The following is a 23,442-nucleotide window of genomic DNA, read 5'->3' on the forward strand; positions in this document are numbered from 1 at the left end:
CACAGCAGTTCTGGGCGGGGGGAGGGTTGGAAGCCTCTGATGCTTCTACGATTTTGTTTAGGCCATGTGCCCACAAGCCTGGCCTGATCTTTGTGTGACCGTGAACTTGGGCCAGTGAAGAGTAACACGGCTCCACTGGAAGCAAGAGGATGGAAACAACAGGCAGAGGCCTTTTCTAGCCTTTAGGCAAGAAAATGGAATTATTTCATCTTTGGACTTTTAAATACTTTTGGAATGATTTTTTTCTTCTTTCTAAACAGGGAAAATAATGTTACAAAAACATCTTTTTTGTTACTTTGCATCCCTCCCCCACACTGGTGTTTTAAAAATGCAAAAAAAAAATAATAATAAGGAAACTACATTCTTTTGTACAAAAACACTTAAAAGATTAAAAAAACAAACAAAAAACTTGCCCTTGTCTTTTGTATGAAAGAAGAAGGCAGAGACCCCAGAATGGAGTAAGAGACAACTGAGACCAATTTTTATCCTTTTACTGAGGAGGAAAAAATATTTAATATTTTTGTTGTATAAGGAATAGCGCCTAAGGCAGGTACTTATACTCCTGACCTCAGCCCCACACAATCCTGTTTGAATAAAGCTATAGGACAGAGCAGAGTTGGAACTGAAAAGGTGGGGTAGAAGACACAGATAAAATGAGGGGAGCACGGGGATGCGGAATGAATGACCGCCACACGTGTGCCCGACACTTTCATCCCTGCAGCGGATCAGAATGATGCCAAGTCTCTGCACAGGCTGGTGACCCTGCTGTGAACGCAGGAGAACGTGGCCAGCACTGAGGGAGCGACGACAGCGACGCTGGGCCGCGGCAGGGAGGTCCGGAGGGAAGAGAGCGGGTGCCGGGTTTTGCCGCTTGCGTCACACAAGCTAGGAAAATCCCAACCTCTCTCTCCCGGTGCAGGGGCATTTCCTGACCTCATCACACTGTCCCCTCCTCCTCTTGGAGGGTTGAGACCCTGGCTAGATACTCCACTCCAGGATAAGGCGGAGCAGTCCTACTTCTCTAGACTGCCTCTTTTATAAAGATTGGATCAGGGCAAGTGAGAAAAGCAAGAACTGTAATGTTTAAAAATGAAGGTAGAACCCAGAGAAAAATGTCACAGCTGCCGCCATGTAGCACCAGCAACCAGTCCTTGCACTTTTCTTCCCTGTCTTAGTAATCCCCTCTACAGAAGATTTACATAATTGGAGCAGCTCTCTCTTCCCTGTGAAGTCTGCTGGCACCAGGTTAGGACCTGGGCAGTGGAGAGTGTCTGCCTTCGGCTCGTTTGTGCAAGAGGGCCACCTTAGGTCTCCTTGAGGACGTTTATCTTGGCGCAGATCTTGAGGGCAGGGCCCAACTTGATATTCATGGCACTCATGAGATGTTCCTCTTTAAGTAATAAAAGGGCCTGTCCATCAATCTCCTGGGAACGAAACTCCTCTGCAATCTCTTGGCAGCCTAGAAGGAAATGGTGGGCATACGTATGAAAAGGCATGGTAGCCCCAGAGGACAGGAGGGAGAAACTAAGATGAAAACGAGGGTGCCTGGGTGGCTCAGCTGGTTAAGCTCCAACTTCAGCTCAGGTCACAAGCTCACGGTTCAGGGGTTCGAGCCCCTGCCCCTGGAGCCTGCTTCAGATTCTGTGTCTCCCTCTCTCTCTGTCTCTCAAAAATAAATAAACGTTAAAAGATTTTTAAATAAAAATTTAAAAATAAAGATGAAAACAAAAAGCCTTGGGGCATCCAGCTTGATTTCAGCTCAGGTCAAGATCTCATGGGTTTTGAGTTCAAGCCCCACATCTGACTCTGCACACACAGCACTCAAACTGCTTGAGATTCTCTCCCTCTGCCTGTCCACCATTCACGTTCTCTGTCTCTTTTACTCTCAAAAACAAACATTTAAGAAATCCTAGCTAAAGGGACAATGACAAAGTTGTCCAATCATAGAAATAACTTCATTCAAACAGCTTGAGGAGGGAGGAAAAGAAAGGAGCAAGATCTATAGGTTTTCTTTTATATTAGCAAAAAAATGAAAAGTTCAGAGACTTTGTGGCATTTTTGTTGAAGGGCCCAGAATTCAGACAAATGTCAAAACAGGTATGGTGATTTTGTTTTCTGGAGACAACCATCCTTTTTCCAGAGTAGCTTATAGACAATTCTGCTTGAAGAATGTGGAGTTAATGGCCCTTAATTCCTAGCCCCTTCAGTGGAAAAAGTCTTCTATCCATGACAGGTACCACAATCACACATAAAAATGACACGTTATTGGTAACAAATTATTGGTAACAAATAGGAAAGTGAGCATCAAACGCTGCAAGACTGCTGACACAGTCGAGAACAATCAACCCAGAAGGAAATTAAGAAGCCAAGCTGTGGACAAGTAACTTGGGTAAAGATCAAGAGTAGAGCCTTCCTCATACCCATACTTAAGTCCCTGCTGTTCAGAGTCAGTCACGTTCCCTGTCACAAGGGACCCTGGGGGATGACCTAAGGAAACAAGCCCCGTATGGGATCCAGGTGCTACTGGATAAACCCTCAGTACCTTGTAGAGAAGCGATGAATTCATACACCTCTTCTACGCTCCAACGGCTAGGATTGCTGGACAGGAACACTGGGTTGATGCCATGTAATTCCGGCGTCGGCGGCGCTGTATTGGGGTTCCCCAGGTCACGTTCTCCATGCCCAGTTCTCACAGATAAAGGCCCAGGAGACGTTGGAGAGAGTGCTTCATCGTAACTAGAATTATCTGAACCCCTGCTAGAGTCCTCTTGACCCTAAGGAGAGCATCACGCAGCAGTGAGATCACGAACATGGGTGGTGAGGTTTCCCTCTCCCCTCCCCAGCCATTTGGCTTTCAGTTAATCCTGGGCATAGAGGGAAAACTAGTACCACCACAAAGGAAAAAACTACTTGGTTTGCAAATGCCCAGAGTCAGCAGTCCATTCTCAAGTAACTTTCAAGTATAAACTATCACTTTCTGGATTCTCCCTTCTTACGACAATTTGGGTTTTCCCAAATGTAACGTAAAGATTAGTGGATACACGAACCAGTCGTCGGGTGAAAGACAAGAGGTCAGGACGTGTTGGAATGTGAGGTAATGCAATCAATACAAAAGCGAGTTCTGGTCTCCTGCTCTTTCACTTGGCGGAAGGAAACGCCGGGTAGGGGAGGATGAAGGGAAGAGGACCACTTGGAAGGGAGCTGGCTTGGCACCAGCAGCTCACCCGGTGGCGCTTGCCCTGGATCTTGGCACGGGCGATGTCAGAGGAGCTGCGGCGAGGTCCACGCCGACGAACACGAGCATAGTTGGCTTCTTGAAACTCTTTCATCTTTTTTCTCTTCAGCCGGAACTGGTGACTACAGCTCACGTTATACCTACGGGTCAGGGCACACGCGGGATGTCAAAGGGGCTACAAAGACTAACCCTGTGACCTTTCATGAACTGTGAACCCGTGTTTTCAGAACTGACTTGGGGACGACCAGGCAAGCAGACAGGCAAGGCCATGGGAAGCGATCAGCTGTGAGATGATCGCAGGGAAGGAAGCGGGGGGGCCTGCCAGATGGAGGAACTGGTGCAGGAGGTGGAAGGGGGTGCCTGTGGTACCTCTTAGCGCAAGTCATGGAGCAGAACCTCTTGGAGCCGCGAAACTGCTCTGCGGGCGCATACTTCCCGCAGTACTCACACTTCAGGAGATTGGCCTTCTCATCTAGCTCTGGAAAACAAGGCATCGCTGCAGAGTGGGCACTGGTTCTGCTGCTGCTCAGGCCGTCGGGAGGCCCCCCCCCCCCCCCGCTCACTCTAATCACTCCCAGGGTTCGCCCCCAAGGGGTTACATGACCTAAGTCAGAAACCCTACAACCTAACGTCCAAAATCCAAAACCATAAAGCTGGGTCCCTCAGGAACGTCACAGTCTTTGGACTTACAACAGACTATTTCCATTTTAGATGACTGGCTTTAGCCTCTTGCTTAATTTTTTTTTAATGTTTATGTATTTTGAGAGAGAGAGCACGTGCACAAGAGTGGGGGAGAAGCAGAGAGAGGGGAGAGGGAGACTCGCGAGCAGGCCCCACACCATCAGTGCAGAGTCCGAGTCAGGGCTCAAACTCATGAGCCATGAGATCATGACCTGAGCCTAAACCAAGAATCAGACACTCAATGAACTGAGCCACCCAGGTGCCCCAAAGACTAACTTTATCCTAATTCATATACGCTCAGATTTCAGACAAGACTGCATTAGAGAACAGGACAGAGGAACTAATTACTCAAAAATACAAGGATCCCTCTCCCAACAAAAGTTTACAAAAGCAGTGGGAGAAATGTAAACAGAGTCCTCAATGCATATTATAAAATCTAGAATATGAGAACTCTGGGCACCCGGGTGGCTCAGTTAGTTAAGCATTCAACTTCAGCTCAGGTCATGACCTCACAGTTTGAGTTCGAGCCCCACATCAGGCTCTCTGTTGTCAGTGCAGAGCCTGCTTCAGATCCTCTCTCCCCCTCTTTCTCTGCCCTTCCCCCACTCCACACTCACACTCTGTGTCTCTCAAAAATAAATAACTAGAAAAAAAATTTTAAGTATCCAATTTTATTTTTTTTAATGTTTTTATTATTTATTTCTGAGAGAGAGACAGAGAAAGCGAGCAAGTAGGGGAGGGGCAGAGAGAGAGGGAGACGCAGAATCCGAAGTAGACTCCAGGCTCTGAGCTGTGAGGATAGAACCAGATGTGGGGCTTGAGTTCATGAACCGTGAGCTCATGACCTGAGCCGAAGTCAGAGAAGTATCCTATTTTAGATCATCTTTTGAAAAATCTATCCTTACACTAAATAATTCAAGAGGCTAGCTTGAAAAAATTGCTCTAATCCTATGGAACTCCTTTTGTGTGATTCTACACATTCTGGTATTTAATTGTAGTTCCTGGGTGTGAATGGACTTCACAGAATTCCCACTTTAAATAATTACTATTGTACACTGAGCCAAACACATCTCCATGAGCCTCCTTCCCCAGATGGGGCTCTAAATTAATACTTACCAACAGATGGGCTGTCCCCTCCCAAGGGGCCACCTGGCTGATTCTCATTCAGGCCTGTCGGGAGGCTGGTCTGCAGCGGCTTCTCAGACTCTTTCAGTAGCTGAGAACAGCCCACCTGTGCCAGACAAGTTTGCAGGTTAAGTTAGCCGCCTTCCTTTCTGCTTCTCCGCAGCTTCCCCCAGCATTCCCCAGTCGTCTTTGCCTGGTTCTCTGAGTTAACAGCCAAGTCTGGTTTAGGAAAATATTTTCAACATGACAATCAAGAGTGCCTGACTGGCTCTTTTCCACTAAGCCACTGGAAAACAGGTTTTGACCTCAGCTGTCCTTTTCCGTCCAAAGTTGCAGATACACGTGTTCTAGTCCTGGTTCTGTAACTGTGGGGTCCCTAGAAAAGTCCCAGGACTTCTCCACCACAGATTGCTTCAGTATTATACAACCCAGTTTGCAGAGCTCTACATTACAGCTTTTTCCTTCTCGTCTCCTCTTCCCAATGTTTTCATTTTTTCTGGTCTACACCTCTTCTTTCCTTTCCACTTCCCTTCGTTCTTTTCCTTTACAACTAACCGGTCTGTACAACAGAACTGAACCATTCTCAAATAATTAAATACTTCTGAGACTTTTGAGTTTAGTGGACTTTGGAAAGACAATAATCAGACCAAGTCCCCACTTGAAAGTCCCACAATATGGCCCTGCCCTCACCGGGAAAGGCTCGGCTCCTTCCTGGATAACGAAGCCTTCGATGATGTGGGTGAGAATCTGGGGCTTCACGATGGCCTGTGGGGGTTTTGAGTCACCCATTTGTCTGGACACCATGGCTAGTGTGGGAGGGGGTGCTGATGGGGCAGGAGCCAAGGCTACTAGGTCACTGCTTGGAGTATTAGCATTCACACCGGTCACCGGTTCAGCTTTCTCTGGAAAACAAACACAGACTAAGGAGCAGACAGGGGATGACAGAACTGAGCCATCTGTTAGTCAAGCCAGTGTGGTCTTCCAAAATACACGTTCACCTCTGAGCATTCACCTTGGAGTCCCTGGTGTCGGATCTACTCATTCGTCCAAGTTTGGGCCCATATTCCCATAATCTACAGAACCAGCTTTATCTTCAAAGCTCACTCCAAACATTTCTCTAAATCTCTGCACTGCACAAGTCAGTTACTCACCTCCAAGACTGCTTTTCTCCTCCATGGCCTTTGGGCTCTCTGCTACTGGAGATGCCTTGGCAGGAAGCATTGAACCCAGTGTGGAGACATCGTCTCTCTCCTCCTCAGATTCTGCCTTCCGTTTGACAGCCAATGTCTGGGGTTTGCTCTATAGAGTAAAGAACAGGAAAGAAATCAAGATTTATGAATGAAGGATAAAGAACCTCAATTACTCCCATAATGTCAGCAAAAATTGACTTATTTCCAGATTCCCCAATTTGCATACTCCCCATGTACATGAAAATTCCTGGTCATTCCCAAGATGTGTTATCTTCTACATCAGGACAAAAGAAAATGTCACATTTAGTTCTGACCTGGACCTCAGAACCCTGGATTCACTATGGCCCAACCGAGGACCGTTGTTTTTCCAAAGATGCATTTAAACGATTAAGGCTCTCTTGATTTAACTTAGTACAGATCCAAAAAACCAGAATGAACTCAATAGCAAACTCAGGAGTATGAAGCACAGATTATTACACACATGAATGTCTCTCTCTTACAAAAAGAAAAAATAAATACCAGTATCTTTACCTTCTGGTAATGTTTCTCTTACCAAAGAAGCAAATACCAGTATCTTTTTAAGTTTTCGGGTAACAAGTAATTGTCACAGATGAACAAATACAATGATTAACAGAACTGATGCAATACCATATTCACACATGCGCATTCACTCACTCCCACATATTAATTATGTATTTGTTATGGACTGAATGTGGTCTCCTCCTCCCCGGTTCAGAAGTCCTAACCCCAGTGTGGCTGTATTTGGAGATGGGGCTTCCAAGAAAGAAAAGAAGGTAAAATGATACTTAACCTTTCCATTCTTTTTGGAAAGAGAGTGCGAGTGGGGGAGAGGGGCAGAGTGAGAGAGGGAGAGAGTCCCAAGCAGGCTCCATGCTCAGTGCAGAGCCCTACACAGGGCTCAATCCCACAATCCCAGGATTGTGACCCCAGCTGAAACAAGAGTTGGACGCTCAACCGACTGAGCCACCCAGGTGCCCCTCTTCTATTCCCCTCCTACGTGAAACTCTATTTGCAGTGAGCCCCAGGTCCACTCAAAGGCGCCAGTGCCCGCAAAACCATGAGCCGTCACTCACCGGCAGGTGCACAGACTGCATGTAGAAGGCAGCAGGTACCGGGGCTACTGCAGGTGAGGTGGCGGCAGCCCCGCCCTTTACCACATGCGCTGTCCCCTGCACGGGAGCGAGGGTCATTCCAGATGCCAAGGCGGGAGGGCACTCTTGCAGTGCACCAGGAGCCTGGGACGACGGTGGCGAGGAGGCCAAATGGGCCTGACCAGGCTGCCCTGTGCCGGGCACCCCCCGGGAAGTAGGTACAGCAGCCGCCAGCTGTGCCAACCCCAGGGCCTGCGCCTGGGCAGACCCTGGCTGCCGGGTGCCCACGACCTGCACGGGGATGTGGGGCGGTGGTTGCTGGGTAGCTGACATCTTGGCGGCCCCTAACTGAGGAGGCTTGAGAGGTGCCACGGGCAGCTTGGACTGGATGGGGATGGGGGGCTTGGGGGTTGGGTCAGGCGGGAGGGACAAGGATGAAGACTGAAGCATGGGCTGAACCACCAGGGTCTGGGCTTGCTGCTGGGACTGGGAAGGCGGGACCTGCTGCGTGGGTGGGACCTGCGGTGGCTGAGGGGCAGTGAGAGTGGTGGCTGGCGGTGGCGGAGGTGGCGGTGGCTGCTGCTGCTGCTGCTGCTGGGCCAGCTGGAGGTGTGTGGCGGTGTGGAGGAGCTGCGACTGGCGGTGCTGGAACTGCTGCTGGTGGTGGATGGCGATTTGCTGCTGGATCACCACCTGCTTCTGCTGGAGGTGGATCTGCTGCTGCTGCTGAATCAGGGAATGCGGCTGGATCTGCGTGTAGGTGGCTGCAGGACCGCGCCAGGGACAGAACAGAGGGGAGGAGCAGAAAAGAATCCTCGTCACAAATTAAAAGTAAACATCACCTTTCCAAGGTGCACTTGGTCTTAGTGTCCCACGGTGAATGGAAATCTACCCCGGAAGGACCCGAGAGATCACTTCACTCACACTCCTTCCTCTGGGGTGGACATGACCATCTCTATCCAGAAGGAAGGACCTCCAGGAAAGAACTCGCTTGCCCAATCGTTTAAAAGCCCTCGGTCATTTCCTGCATCCATCTAACTTCCATCTTCTTTGCTATGCTAAATCCTGATAGTGTGACCCGCAAAGGAGAATGGCTGGCCCATCTTCTGTGTGGTTTGACTGAATTCCTCAAGGGGTGAGTCTCTGCTTTTTTCATTTATTTACATCCCCAGAACCTAGCCCAGTGCCTGGCACATGAGAAAGACTTAATAGTCACTGAAAGAATAAATGTCCTCAGAGGTAAAGATACCAACATTTTCCCGTGAATGCCTTGGTTTTTCAGACTCCTCAGTTTAGGTCCCCACCTATGAGTCTTTAAGAAACAGCAGCTGTAAGCTCTGACTTTCCCCAGTTTCCTCCACCACAAGTGAGGCTGACAATCACCCCCAGTCCATACTCTCCCAGATTGTCCAGAGAGCGTTTGTGAGACAAAAACCCTTTGGAAATAGACGTACAATGGTATATAAATACTAGGTACTAGTAATACAGCCGATAATTAACATCTAACTTTTTGCAAGTAAATTATCCAAATACAGCAACGACTAAAGTGCTAGAAACAAGCCAGGCAAACATAAACGTTACCAAGTAAGGTGCACACATCTAACAGTATCTAACCGCAGTCTAAAAGCAAGTAGAGCGGCACCTGGGTGGCTCAGTTAAGCATCTGACTCTTGATGTGGGCTCAGATCATGATCTTGCTGTTGTGAGATCAAACCCCATGTCGGGCTCCACGCTGAGCAGAGCCTACTTAGGATTCTCTCTTTCTGCCCCTTCCTCACTCACGTGCACGTGCTTGTGCACTATCTCAAATAACTTTAAAAAAATGAAAAACAATTTTAAAAACACAAGAAGTATAAATGATTTGGGGTTAATCTTTATTCTTGTTTTACCCTTACCATTGATACAGATGATCACATGGTGACTATATTAGACCATGGCTCTGCTCACTAGTCTGAAGTGCTCTAAGGTCCCTGTGCCATCTCCATTCTACCCTGGTCCAACTAACCATCATTCAATACTGAGAGGAGAAGTCATCCCTTAAGCTGAATCCTAAGTGCCACGAGGAAAAGAAATCTGTTTTTCAAAGATGCATTCCTGAAGCACCTGAGTGGCCCAGTTGGTTAAGGGTCCAACTCTTGATTTCAGCTCAGGTCATAATCTCACAGTTCATAAGACTGAACCCTAAGTCGGGCTGTGCACGGGCAGTGCGGAGCCTGCTTGGGATCCTCCTCCTCCCCTTCTCTCTGCCCCTCTCCCGCTAGCGCTCTCTCACTCTCTCTCAAAATAAACTTAAAAAAAAAAAAAGGACACATCTGTATCACCTTCTACAACACAGTAGGCAATTCAGTAAGACCTGGGCAAATGAATGGGTAGTGTTGGTAAACTGACAAACTCAGGGCCTAAGAAGGGGACAAAGCAACTGTTTGCAAACTGATTGCTGCTCGGTGGAAACAGGCAAGATCTAGCTCTATTACTGGTCCTCCTCTCTCCCTGACTAATATTATCAAGGCTGAGGTGATTTTCTTTCCTACCAGTACTCCAGAACCAAGAGAAGCAGGAAAAAAGGCAAAGAAATGTACTCAGAAGATTTCAAACAAGTTCTGAGGGAATAATGCCACTACGAGAGGAGACAAGCTTACCTGAGCTAATAAGGGTCTGGCTGGGAGCAGGTGTAGCTGTCCGTGTCAAGTTCATGCCCACATTCTGCTGACCAGCCCCATCTGCTTCTGCCTTCTTGGCCGCCGCGCTTTCTGCTTCCGTCTGGCTTCCCTGACTCACAGTCACTGCCTGGGCTGTAGGCAAGGGCTGCACCACTCCTGTGCCCTTCCTGGGACAGGTCCCACCACCACCCATTCCTGAGGAAGGCAACTGACCCAAGCCCCCAGGTGCCTGGCCACCTCCACCTGGACCCATGGACCCTGGGATGCTACTTCCACTGCCTCCACCAGCTTGACTGAGGTTTAGGGACTGGCCTGAGGCCCCAGAGGATGCCTGAGCCACAGCTAGGGCCTGGCTAGAGGCCTGGGAGAGGCTAGAGACAGGGGAGGCCCCAGGAGGAATGGCCTTCTGAGCAGAGCCTTGCATTTGGGGTCCTTGGGCTGAGGCCTGTTGGTTCCTCACTGCCAAATTCTGCACCTGAAAGATAAGAAGAAAGAGATATGCTGAAAAAAAGGGTAACAGGAGGCACTACGGTCAAAGATTTCTGTGATGACTCAGTAGCAGTGAAGGTAGCCACAGATATTCCCCAGCTCCCCTCAAAATTCGTAGCCCCCACCTTTACAATTACAGACACTGAAGTCCTTCCAGTCATCCAGGGAGGGACTCGAATCACATTTGGTTTTCAGTTTCCTTCATTTACTATCAAACCTATCAGCAAGTTCACTCATTTATTCCTTCAGAATGTCTCAAGACATTCCCTTTCCTCTCCATTCATTCCTTCAGCATCTACCAAATACCTACTATGCTTCAGGTTGTACACTGGATACTGGAAATGCAGGGATGAAAGACACACTGTCCTCCTCTTAATGAATACTTCCCACCAGAAAAGACCAGAAAATCACCAATAGCCTTATCACACGATGCAGAGATATGCACAAACTGTCATGGGAACACAGAGGAGGAAGACAGAGTCAGACCAAGGAGATGAGGGAAGACTTCCTAAAACAGTCTTTTGTTTGATCTGAGAACTCAATGGGTAAGAGTGAAGGCGAAGGTTTGAAGATACAGGTAACAACATCTGTAAGAACATCAAGCCAAAAAAGAGCATAGCATTTCTGGAAATTATAAATATTCCATTGTGTTTGGGGTGAAGTAGAGGGAGTGACAAGAAATGAAGCTAGGAACGTAGGCTTAGGCTGGTAAGGTAGAAAGGTACCAGATCATGAAGGGCTTGATGTATTACAATTGGGAGAGTCTGAACTTCAGCTCGGAAACAAAGTTTATCTGTCTTCTCCATTGTTCTATTTCCAGCACCTAGCACAGTACCTGACATAGTAAGTACTCCAAAATATGAAGAGAAAAATGACAAGCACCCAAGAGATTACAGGAAGCCACTCAAGAACATGAATCAGAATAAAGAGACACAAATCTACAGTTGAAACCATTCTTTTAAATAGCGCTGACAGAAGTGTAAATCACTACAACTACTTGGAAAAACAGTTTGGCATATTTCTACGCCTGAAATCAATATTACACTAAATGTTAACTAACCAGAATTTAAATTAAAATTTGGAAGAAAATAAATAAATAAATAAAGTTGACCATTTACACAGCCTCTAATCCGGGAATTCCACAGGAGAAACCCGTGGTGTGTACACCAGGAGACACGTCTAAGAATGTTCACAGCAGCACTATTCACAGGTGACAAAAGCCTGGACACAACCCAATGACTGTTATCAGAATATAAAAGAACCATTGTATATTCACACGATGGAATACTACACAGAAGTCAAAATTAATAAAATACAATGACATGAGACAATATGGATGAATTTTGACAATAAGCTATTAAGAAAGTAGTCTCCCCAAATTATATACAACACAAAGACTTTCTAAATTTCCATACAAAATAAATTTATATATATATATATATACACATATATATATAATGGCATCTGGAATTTGCTTCTAAATAATCCATACATGGAGGGAAGGGTTCTGGCTAGAAGTCATGTGTTGATAAATGTTGCAGGTGGTTGGGAGGTACATAGGAATTCATATTTTTTCCTATTTTTACATAAGTTTGAAATTTTCCATAATAAAAAGTACTTTTTAGAAATATACACAAGCGCAATCAAACTATCAAAAAGGGAGCACAGGGAAAGATGAACCCAGGAATCAGAATGATTGTTACCAGGGGTAGGGGCAGGCAGTGGGTGGAACTGAGGATTGCTTATTACAGCATTAAAACCTACTGAGTAAACACATAAAAGTGGGCCATAAATGGACCATTGCTGAGAGGACACCTTGAACCTAGGACTACGATGTATCATACCTGGTTTACCAGTAGTACCATTTAAAATAACGTTAGTAACAACATATATTTTCTTATTTAAAAAACTTCTTCTGGGGCACCTGGGTGCCTCTATAGGTTAAACAACTAACTCTTGATCTCGGCTCAGGTCATGACCTCACAGTTCATGAGTTCAAGCCCTGCACTGGACTCTGTGCTGATGGCACAGAGCCTGCTTGGGATTCTGTCTCTCCTTCTCTCTGCACCTCACCTGCTTGTGCAAAATAAATAAATCTCAAAATAAATAAATAAACTTAAAAAAAAAACTTCATTCTGGGGACCTGTGGGTGGCTCAGTCAGTTAAGCATTCTACTCTTGATTTCGGCTCAGGGTCATGAGATCGAGCCCCGCGTCAAGCTCTGCGCTGGGCATGGAGCCTGCTTCAGGTTCTCTCTCCAGCTTTCCCTCTGCCCCTCCCCATACATATGAATGCTCTCGCTCTCTCTCTCTCTCAAAAAAATAAATAAATAAAAGAAAGAAACGTATTGTGATAGTACTATGGAAGATGCTTAGAGGTAGATAAGGCTGAAGTCAAGAGACCAATTAGAAAACTAGTACAGTAATTCAGATAAATAAGAAGAACCTGAGTTCAGGCAAGCAGTAAAGAAGTGATAGATGTTAAGAGATTTACAAGAATCATCAGGATTGGGTGTTGGGGCAATTTTATAGTTTTTTCTAATCAGCTTTCCATAACGGATGGCTACTTAAAACTGTCCTGGTCTCCCTATACACCTCAGAACCATCTGCTCTTCTCCCTCTTCCTCCTCACCCCTGCAAAGACAAGAAAACCATTCTATGAGCACACTTCATGAGTTCTATCACCAAATCTATACATCCCCCTCATAAACACCCACCACTTCCTCTTCCCTGCTCTCCCGTCTAGCCTCCCTCCTATCGAATCCTTCGCTACACTCAGGGCTCCTTCTCAAGGAGATATTGCTCTCAATTCCTTCCTGTCTCTTCAACCTTTCCATTCCATCACCACAACCGAACCCCACTCTCCCAACCCCAGCTTCATCTTCCTTTCCTATGAGTGCTAAACTGGTAGTAATCATTTACAGACACTGCATTTATTCTCACTATCTGGCCATCCCTCAAATCACACCACTTTGACTTCGATGCCCCCAACTCCGCTGAAATGGTTCTCGATCCGTGTTAGTGATTCTATCCGTCTGGCCCTCTCCACTGCATTTGACAGAGGACTTCTCACCACTCCTTCTAACATTGTGCTCCCTTATCTTCATGACACTACACAAGCCAAATTTTCCTGTTTCTCTGTCACTCTTTCCTACTCTCCTTTGGCAGTCCATCACTGGCATCACTTTAGAAATTGAATGGCTCCATTTTCTTTAGAACCATCCTAATCCTCAGGGCTCCATCTTTAAAGGCTTTTCTCTGGTCAACCCATAACTTTTCCCAAGCAATCCCAAATGCACTACGTGCATACTCCTCCTGAGTGTTTATCTCCAACTCACAGACCTCCCCTCTAAGCTCAAGCACTGGATATATAAAACTGCTGACCTCCTAGTGACCCAGTCACTCCCAAAGACATCCAAGTCAACATACCCAAAAGTGAACTCCACCCTCAATCCACTTCTCCAACATCCTTCATCTCCTAAGTAGCACGAGCAGCCATCTCACTGCAGCGTCAGACCTTAACTCTGACACCTCCCTCAACTCCCCCGCCCCCATCCACTGAATCAATTTTCCTATTTCAATAATCTTCTAAGTTGTTCCTCAAATCTATTCATTTCTGTCCATCTCCCTTGCTACTGCCTAATCCAAACACCATCGTTCCCCTAAAGCGTCCTATCGCTGTTGTCTCCCTATACTCACACTGCCACCAGTTCCGTCTACTCTCCACCAAGGAGCCAACATAATCTTTAAACACACAAATGAACAAACCTCAAATCTCTCCACGTCACTTCCAGGCTTCAAATCCTTCCATAGCATCCCCTCACCCTTCACATAAAGCCCAAAACCCTAAACACCGTCCCCAAGGCTCCTACCTCTCCAGTACCGTCTCCATCCCCCTTTACCAAACTCCAGGAACTCGGGTCTTCTTTTAGTTCCTCCAATATATAAAGCTCCTTCCCTCCTCTCTGGATTTAAAGGGTCTTTGGACACAAGGTTTCACGAGTCTTCACCACTCTCCTTCCAGGTCTTCACCAGACACCCAATTTAAAGGTCCCCTCCTCAAAGGCAACTTTCTTGCTCTACATCCCAATCCCAAGGCTAAATTTAGGTCTCTTTCTGTTTTCAGAGCAATCTGTACTTTTCTCTTGAAGCAATTATCAAACCATCCAGGTGATTCTTTGTTTAGTGTCTGGTGCTTCCATGATTTGTAATCCCTAACAGTCCAGTGTTCCTGAATTTCTTGGAAACACAAGGTGGAGAATGTCTGATACACAGGAATGACAGCCAACACTCTTTAACACTCACCATGTCTGGGCACTGTTCAAGCCCTTAAAACCTACAACTCATTTAATCCTCAACACAACCTGAGGTAGGAATTTAACAATAGCTATTTTATATAGGAAGCGGCTGGCAAAAAGATGCAAGGTCATTTGCCCAGGTCACACAATAAGTCATGGACTTACAATCTGACCCAAATATCAGATTCACATCTTCAACCACTAATCTGCCCCTCCACATACTGACACTCAAATAGCTGATGAATAAGTAGATGGATAAATGAATGAACAGGATACGGAACCAGATGCAACCTCATCGTTGGGCCCCACTGCTGTCACCACAGCCTATAACAAAGGTCTTACCCTAGCAACAAAACAACTCCCAGGAATCTTTTACTAGGTTCCTTAATTTCTCTTTCTTCTCCAGGCACATGTTTCTAGACAATGCTTTCCAAAGTACTGTCCTTATCCTGTTAGCGTGCTGTTCAACCCCAGCTATCTGTGAAGTTACTTAGCTTTCAGACTTCTCCCTACCAATGACCTTTTCTGCCAGCAGGTCTGTGGTCTCCACTGTATCCCCTCATCCCCAACTCAGGCACATATAGGAGTTATGCCTTTCTATATACTGTTCTCGCTCCAGTTTTCTTCTTACCCCGAATCAAATCCTACCCATCCTTCAAGAAGCTGCTCGTGTATCCCCAAAAGTCCCGAGAAGGAATGCAGCCAACTCACCTCTAAACTCATGGGTCACTCCAAGTTAATACCACTGACTTTGCACTTCTTTGTTCACTAAGACCTTTGAAGACCTGACTTGTTTCTTTTCAATCTTCTAAAGTCCCTGGTATATATCTGAGCCCATCAGTATAAAGAACTCAAGCTCAATATTTACCTGCTGACAAACTAAGAGAATGAAAAAAGTGACTATGAGATCCCAATTTGTGCTGCATCCACAAGAAGCAAAATCTTCAGGCTCAAAATACCTATACATATTTGGGGATACAGCATGGGAAGCAACGGTGAGGAAGACCTTGCTGGGCACTGGCGAGTAGAAACACTGCTGAAAGCAGGCAGCTACGGCGACTCATAAAGAGAAGGAATCAAACGTGCTTCCAGCCACTCAGCCAAGCCGGCTTGACATCTACCTAACTGTAAAATTCCCTTCTCTTTAAGAGAATACAGCACAGAAAGAGAATTAAGACTTCCTGAATGAAACTGAGCCACAGAGGGCTAAAAGAATGTAAGGAAATCTACAGGCTCCCCAGATTGGCTGCTTTCAGTCCAATCTACCTCCCTTCCTCACTCAAACAACTCAGGAGCTTTATAAGGGATTCCGGCTCTACAGAAATTCAGAAAAGGGGAGAAAAAACAAGGACTCTAAGAAGTAGTAATGGGGCAGCAGGGTGGGCCCTGGCCTGTGGTCGTCCCCTCATCCTCCCCAGGGCCCGTCCCCAGGTCAAGTGGTTGCCACTGACCTGATCTGCATCTGCATGAACTCCCGGAGACGGAGCAGATGGCACCTCCTGCTGGACCGCAGCCACCGCCCCGTTAGGCATCAGGATGAGCTGGGAGGCTAGAGGCACATTCCGGCCCAGGGTCCGGTTTACCTGCAATAGGTTTCCCAGCTGTGGCTGGCAAGGAGAGGAGGAAGAGGAAGAGCAAAGGAAAGAGAGCAAGAGGAAGAGAAGAAAGACAGAAGAAATGGAAGGGAAGGACCACAAGACAAAATAAACAGAAGATACGAAACTGCTAAGCCCTGCCCCTTTCCACACCAACCCAGGAGCCCCTTATTCTCCATACGCGATGAACCATCCAGAAGGAAACCTAGAATGTATATAAAACTACAGACTGATATCAAAGAGTCAAACATCAAAGAAGAGCAGACAACGAGGACTGCAGAACAAGTATTTATGTGTATAGTAAGCAGACAGGCTGAGAGATAACCCTTAGAATTTGTGTCCTGGAGCCACAGGTTTAAGGACTGGACTATGTGTGACACTACTTCAGTCAAATATTGAGGCGAACTTAGGATCTCAACATAATCTGCAGGCTACCTAGGAATACTGAGCATCAATTCTAGAAGTGAGGACGGCCTAGGAAACAGATCAGCATGTGTTAACATATCGAGGTAACCACAGTTAAATAAAATAGCTTTCATTCAGGTCTTTGCCGGGGCCATTAGCAATTATGCCCCCGCAACAATGGTGGTCGTGTTTGTGGCTTACCCGTAGATACATCTGGGCCTGGGACTGGTTGAGAGGTGGGGAGGTGGTGTTCCCCAGTAGCACAGATTGGGTCAAAGTAGTAGCACTGGGAGAGCTCACGCTCTGGGATCGGCTGATGAGCTGGGCGGCTGACGTGGTGGCCAGATTGATCTGCGTGGTACAGAAAGGAACCAGGACTAAGGCTTTGGGAGAGGTAAAAGGAAATACACATCACGGACAAATTCAGAGTAACACAGTCAAAAGTGGAATATCCCATTTTTCAGAGCCGGGGGAAATGAACAATACCTTCCTATCCATAACCGTCACCCTGGCTACTGTAGGGTATTACCAAAGTAAAGAACCCAGTCCCTACCCACCAGCATTAACAGCTGGGAGGGAAAAAGAACAAAAATGGAACAGACTTGGGGCACCTGGGTAGCTCAGTCGGTTAAGCATCTGACTTCGTCTCAGGTCATGATCTCATGGTTCATGGGTTTGGGCCCCACGTCAGGCTCTGTGCTGACAGCTCAGAGCGTGGAGCCTGCTTCAGATTCTGTGTCTCCTTCTCTTTCTATACCCCTTACCCCCTGCCTCAAAAATAAATAAACATTAAAAATTTGAAAAAAAATAAAATGGAACAGACTTCACTTCTCGGGAATTAGTCCCTTCCCTGGTTATCTCCTCTTCTCCCCCCAATGACTCTTCCTCCTATCTTAGACCTCCTCATTTGGATTCCTATATAGATTTGAGTCAGTTATTTCCCTTTTACTAACGTTATCTACATAAGAGCAATAAATACCACTGACGGCTCAATCATCAGCACTCTCCAATTAGCTGCACAAAGCCGTGTGACCCGGAGACAAAGACCCCGGGCAGAGCGCTGCTCAGCTGGGAGAAGCAGTACTCACCGAGGCCTGGGTGGTGGTGGTCTGCTGTGGTGCGCTGCTGCTGTTTGGCGAGCTAGCCTGCCGACTGGCAGCAATTGTGGCCTGCTCGAGGGGAAAGGAAATGAGAGCAGAGACAATGAAGGAAAAGACTGAAACTTCGCATCACCAGGACAAAGTGTAATCAAGATTTCAGATAAGAACCCAGAGACTCTACCACAGAGCAAGGAAACATATTCGTATATTCGCTATCCCGGTAAGGCTGGCATTACTACATATGCTAACCTAGTAACTCCCACATAACCCTCCCCCTGAAGGCAATCAGGTAATCTGTTCTCTTCCTCCCACTTTCTTCTCAGTGGAAGAAAAACCTTTGATCAGGTCATATCATGAGTCGCTCTGGCTCTGCTCATTAGGTCTAGTCCACAAATACAATGCAAGACACATAAATAATTTTCTAGCACGCCTGCTTTTAAAAAAGTGAAAAGCAACAAGAGAAAGCAACTGTGATTTTATTTAAGCCAATAGATCTCACTTCAACATATAACCAATGGAAACAAACTCCTCAGAAAGTTTACATTTCTTTTTAATGCAAAGGCTTTAAAATCCACAACGTTACCATTGGGACCAGCCATACTGATTGCCCCCCAGCTACCCATGGCTTCTGGCCACCATACTGAACAGTGCAGTTGGGAGAATGCAGCCACTGTGTCCCGGTTCCTACCGCAACCCCAGACACTAAGGTCCCGTCATCCTCCTCCAGGAGGGCAGGGGGACAGAAAAGACATGGTCTCCGGCCAGACTCAGGATGAGGCAGTATGCCCCTACCCACCTGGAGCGCCTACCCCCTCCCTCTCAGGCCAGCTGGCTGCTGACCTCTCACCTGCTGGACGGCAGCCAGGCTATGCAGCTGGGCATTGCTGAGCTGCTGCTGCAGCATGAACTGGTGGAAGTACTGAGCAGCATTGGGCTGCCGCTGCAGGGCCTGCAGAGCCTGGAGGAAAAGGAGAGGATCAACCCCTGAGCAGACTTCTAACCCCTATCCTATGCAAATGACTGCAAGTCCTGAAAGGGACACTTGGGAAGAAGAGACACACAAGAAGAGGGGGAGCGTGGCTAAATCACTGAGCACCTCGTTTGTCCGTTTTTTATCGGCAAATGAGTAAGTTCACATGGTCTTCAAAAAGTGGAGGAACAATTCATGCTGCCACGCTCTAGTCTTGTATATAAAGAAAAGTAAAGCACTGTAATGCATGCGAACTCTTACTTCCCAGAATGGAATGGGAGATGCAAGCTATACTAAGGAAAAGAACTAGAGGGCTAGACAAGTTGAAGACACATGGGATGTCAATTAATATGCAGAGAAGAAGAGGCACCAGGCTGGCTCAGTAGGTAGAGCATGTGACTCTGGGTCTCAGGGTTGAGTTCAAGCCCCACATTGGACGTAGAGCTTAATTATAAAAAAATAACAAAGGGGTCCCTGGGTGGCTCAGTCAGCTGAACATCCGACAGATACTTGGTTTCAGCGATTGAGCCCCGTGTCAGGCCCTGCGCGCAGGTCGTGCAGAGCCTGATTGGGATTCTTTCTCTAACTCTCTCCCCTTCCCCCACTCCCTCCCCGCCTTCTCAAAATAAATAAACTTTAAAAAAATAAAATAAAAATAAAGAAGAAGAAATAAAGAAAAGAAACAATAAAGGACCCTATTCTAGGGATATAAAAAAGGTGACAGAGCCCCAAGCAATTGAAAATGATGAAAAATAGAGTAAATGGTGGCTTGTGAAAGATTCTATTAGGTAAAGTTTTCAGATAACAGGCATTATAAGGATGATAATGGTAATGCAGTTTTAGTATTAACCTTAGGATATTACTGTATTCTTATTTTTAATAATTAGAACTATTCTTATGAAGTGCATAGTTATTCTAGCAACCAAGATGTTTTAAGTAAAATGCCCCATTCACAAGATTTTTTTAAATGCGGAATTTACTATTTGCCTAAAAATAAAACTCTAAGGGGCTGATTTACAAGAAAGACCAGAGATTAAAAACCTGACCACCCATGAAGAGAAACGGGTAGTCAGAATCTAGCTATATGAGCTGAATGATATTAAAAAATCCAAGGTTTAAGACTAGATCTCATTCTCTGATTGTTTGGTCAAACTGTTATAAACTCCTAAGATTCTCAGGGCTGGGAGGGGCATTAGTCGTCACCTAATCCTACTGCCCCAGTTCACTGGAAAGGAACTCCGAGCAATCCTCCCCCAGTACCCTTGCCTACCCCAAACTGAGGCTCACAGATCACAGCCCCTCAGAGCTGAGCCTGACCTGCACTGCTTGCCGTTCATACAGCGACATCTGGGCTATCTGGGGCCGAGAGCTACCCCCAGAGCTGGAGCTCCCATTGGTGGAGGTGGAGTTCTGCTCGCTCTCCGTCTCCATGATACTGGTCCAGGGTTCCCAAAGCCCACGCTCTGACTCAAGACCTAGAGGAAAGTAGTGAAGGATTAAAATTTACACCTGATCTCACACTACGATTTCATGTTATCATTCAAGTTACCTAAGACCCTTCCTCTTCTTTCCATTAGCCATGATTCCTTGGGTTTCGTTTTTTTAGAATTACCAAATCTACAATACATGCTTACAACTGAAGCTATGCAGGGTCTCAAACCTTTACATCTTCCCTAGGGACTGTCATTAAATATAAAATGGCTAGAATTTAAGCCTCCTAATGCTAAGGCTACCTCACATTCCCTTAACATTCTTTAACAGTTTAAAGTAGTCCCACTTTAAAGTTATCTCCTTTTTATCTTCATTTGCAACATCATTATCAGCATCTTCTTAACAATGGTCATGCACTGAGAAGCCACCAGGGGCCTCCTCTCACCAACTAGGCTCTTCATCTCCATTTTTCACAGGGCTTGAAGGTAAGCAGGATTATCCCCATATTATCACTGTAGAAAGGTTTTCTGAGGTTCAAGTAGTCCTAGTAAGTATCAAGTCTTTACATTAACACATGTTACTTCCTCAAACAAACAAAAATCTGTGACAGACAGTGTCATTTGGTTTGACTATTCATCGTCCTCATTTTATGGAGGAGGGGCTTAAGTTACAGATACGATACATGCATCATGGAAAGTCAGAAAACTGGAAGGTAGAGGGGCCCCTGGCTGGCTCACTCAGAAGAGCATGCGACTCTTGAATCATGCATCAAGTCATGACTTCGGAGCCTTATGCTGGGTGCAGAGATTACTTAAATAAATAAAACTTAAAACAAACAAACTAGGAGGTAAAAGAGCTAGTCTACTGCCCAAATAGCTGCCTGGTTCCAGCTCAGGCTACTACTAATAACACGTCGGGCATGTCACTTTCCCTTCTCCATTTGCAGAAAAATCATCACCGCTGAATGTACTGTATCATTTTAACAAATGACTCCCATGTATTAAACATATTAAATACACAGCAATGAAAACCTTCAAGAGAGTAAGATTCAACTTTTTGGTTGACTTAAGCAGTCAGAATTTATGTGCTGGAATCTACAATATTAAATTTGCAAAAAGCCATGAAAACAGTGCTAAGAACCAAGCAACGAGACAGGAGGTAAGAAATAAGAAGAAATATAAACAGCACTAAATGACAATAAAGTGGAGGTTGTTTTGTTCATTCTTATTTTTTTTTCTCTTTTGTTAAGCCTAGACACTGTCCTCCACTTTTGAGGCACGGGCCCCTGGAAATATTAGGTCAGCAAAGCACTATTCGGTTTAGGAATGTACACATCGAACCAGAATTTCTGCTAAGGCCTGTCAACAGTTTTTATTAAAATGGACTGATCATAATGATGACATCCAAAACAAAGTAAATAAAATCAAACCATTTGGCCTTGCAAACAGAGTTGGGGAGATTTGTTATTATTCCATTCGGGGTATCATCTGATCACATCAGTATCCCACAAGTACTCTACCCATCTTTGTAGGTATAGCAAATGTCACTGCAAACATGGCTATGACTCAAGAAGTATATAAGAGTAATGACTTCAACTCCAGTCATCTTCTCCCACATCTTTCGCCAAAATATCAAAGCACTAAACAGATACAGACCCATGAATCCTCATTATCAGCATGTGAAGAAAAAAAGTGGGTAAGGATTAGACGCAGCATGGCATAGTTGTACAGATCAATGGACTCAGTTCACTGGACTAAGGAGGCAGGAGACCCTCTTACTAGTTGGAGGAGACATTAATCCCTTCATTCATAGGGGGAAATGCTAATAAACTATACTATCCCTCATCTCTCCCAAAATGGAAGTCTTAGTAATATTTATTTTTCAGATTGTGAGATGAAAATGGAGATGGAAAGGGACCAGCTTAAGTAATAAAATCAGGAGAAACTGACATCCAAACTAGGATTTCCGGATCTCAGCCACATAAACCTATTCATTTGTGATCAATGTTGAGATGGCAAAATTAAATACGGGAAACGAAAACAACAAAAAGTTTGGGAGGCATAGTGAATTTAAATTTTCAGAATTGTGCCAGCAAGAGCAAGAGCAAGAAGCTGGTCCACAGAGGTTTCCACAATAGCTAAACTGCGGTCACCATGAACGGTAGCAGTTGAGTGTGTATGGGTTGGGTTGGGTTCGGTTAGGAGCAGGGACCTCTGGCAGGGAGCTAGAAAAGGATAGTGAAGTGGACCTGATAGTGGGCCCACTGAGCCAACCAAGAGCTGGAAAGAATAAATTCCCCTACACATAAAACTGTCTTGTAGAAAGTACGGGGCATATGAAGGGAGCAGGAGAAGCGGGTGGTTGCGGGAAGATTGTGCCAAAGAAATGGAAGTGATCTGCAGAATAGGGATAGTAAGCGCCACGGGTCCTCTCGGTATACAGAACCTTGATGAGAGCGAGGTTCCAAAGAAGAATCAAAGACACCGAGGGTGGCGGGCGCAAAAAGAGGTGCCAGGAGTGAACTGACCCAAGTGAGCAGCGAAATGTGCTTACTGATAGCAGCGAGCCAGGCAAGGACAGGCAGAAGTCAAGGAATTGGGAGACTGAGGCACCAAGCGGACCATCCAAAGCAGGGAGATTACTAGACAGCGTGCTTGGCTGGGAGAACCAAAGTCGGAGAAGGAAAAATGAATGAGAAAACGAGCAGTCAGAAGCAACTAGGGTGACGGACAGACGGCGTGAAGCGCAGCTAAATGAATAGCACGAAGACTTGGACCCACAGAGCCGAAGGACCGCGGAGCTGAGCGCTAGAGGTAGGCAGGGAGAGACACTGGGGGAGGTACCTGGGGCGTTACACACACGGAGGTGGCACAAGAAACATCCCCGCGCAGCCAAGCCCCCAGAGGTCCTGCCCCTCCCCAGCCCGCGGCCGCCCGGTTACCTTCGCGCCCAGCTCTGCACCTAAGCGCTCCCGGGGGGCGTCCACCTCATGTGCCGGGGTCCCCAGTCGCCAGGCTGGGCAGGGGGCTCGTTCGGCCTCCGCGGCGGGTTCCCCTCGCCTCCTCCCCTTCCTGGAGGGGCGGGGGCGCCGAGGGCGGGGTGGGAGGTGCCCGGCGCGGCCGCGGCTCCCCGCCCCTCCCGCCGCTCCGGGT

At 46.4% G+C, this 23,442-nt stretch overlaps 1 protein-coding gene across 7 annotated transcripts; it reads right to left on the minus strand.

The window, feature by feature from the left end:
- Positions 1-474: 474 nt before the first annotated feature.
- On the minus strand, positions 475-23,319 carry PHC1 (polyhomeotic homolog 1). Of its 7 annotated transcripts, XM_029955966.1 has the most exons (17): positions 23,232-23,308; positions 21,946-21,954; positions 20,177-20,334; positions 18,737-18,847; positions 17,878-17,958; positions 16,991-17,140; positions 16,241-16,396; positions 10,217-10,478; positions 9,983-10,135; positions 7,326-8,107; positions 6,193-6,340; positions 5,732-5,943; positions 5,033-5,147; positions 3,605-3,713; positions 3,225-3,375; positions 2,543-2,774; positions 475-1,459 (listed from the first exon to the last, which is right to left on the minus strand). In XM_029955966.1, the coding sequence occupies exons 2-17, from the start codon at positions 21,947-21,949 to the stop codon at positions 1,305-1,307; spliced, it is 2,979 nt and encodes a 992-aa protein (XP_029811826.1). In that variant the 5' UTR covers positions 21,950-21,954; positions 23,232-23,308; the 3' UTR covers positions 475-1,304. The 7 variants fall into 7 exon arrangements, with proteins under 7 accessions (XP_029811826.1, XP_029811824.1, XP_029811822.1 ...); XM_029955964.1 differs by having other exon boundaries at positions 9,983-10,478; positions 16,241-16,372; XM_029955962.1 differs by having other exon boundaries at positions 9,983-10,478.
- Between the last annotated feature and the right edge of the window lie 123 nt (positions 23,320-23,442).

This window comes from Suricata suricatta, chromosome 10 (assembly GCF_006229205.1).
Source record: "Suricata suricatta isolate VVHF042 chromosome 10, meerkat_22Aug2017_6uvM2_HiC, whole genome shotgun sequence".
Lineage (NCBI taxonomy): Eukaryota > Metazoa > Chordata > Mammalia > Carnivora > Herpestidae > Suricata > Suricata suricatta.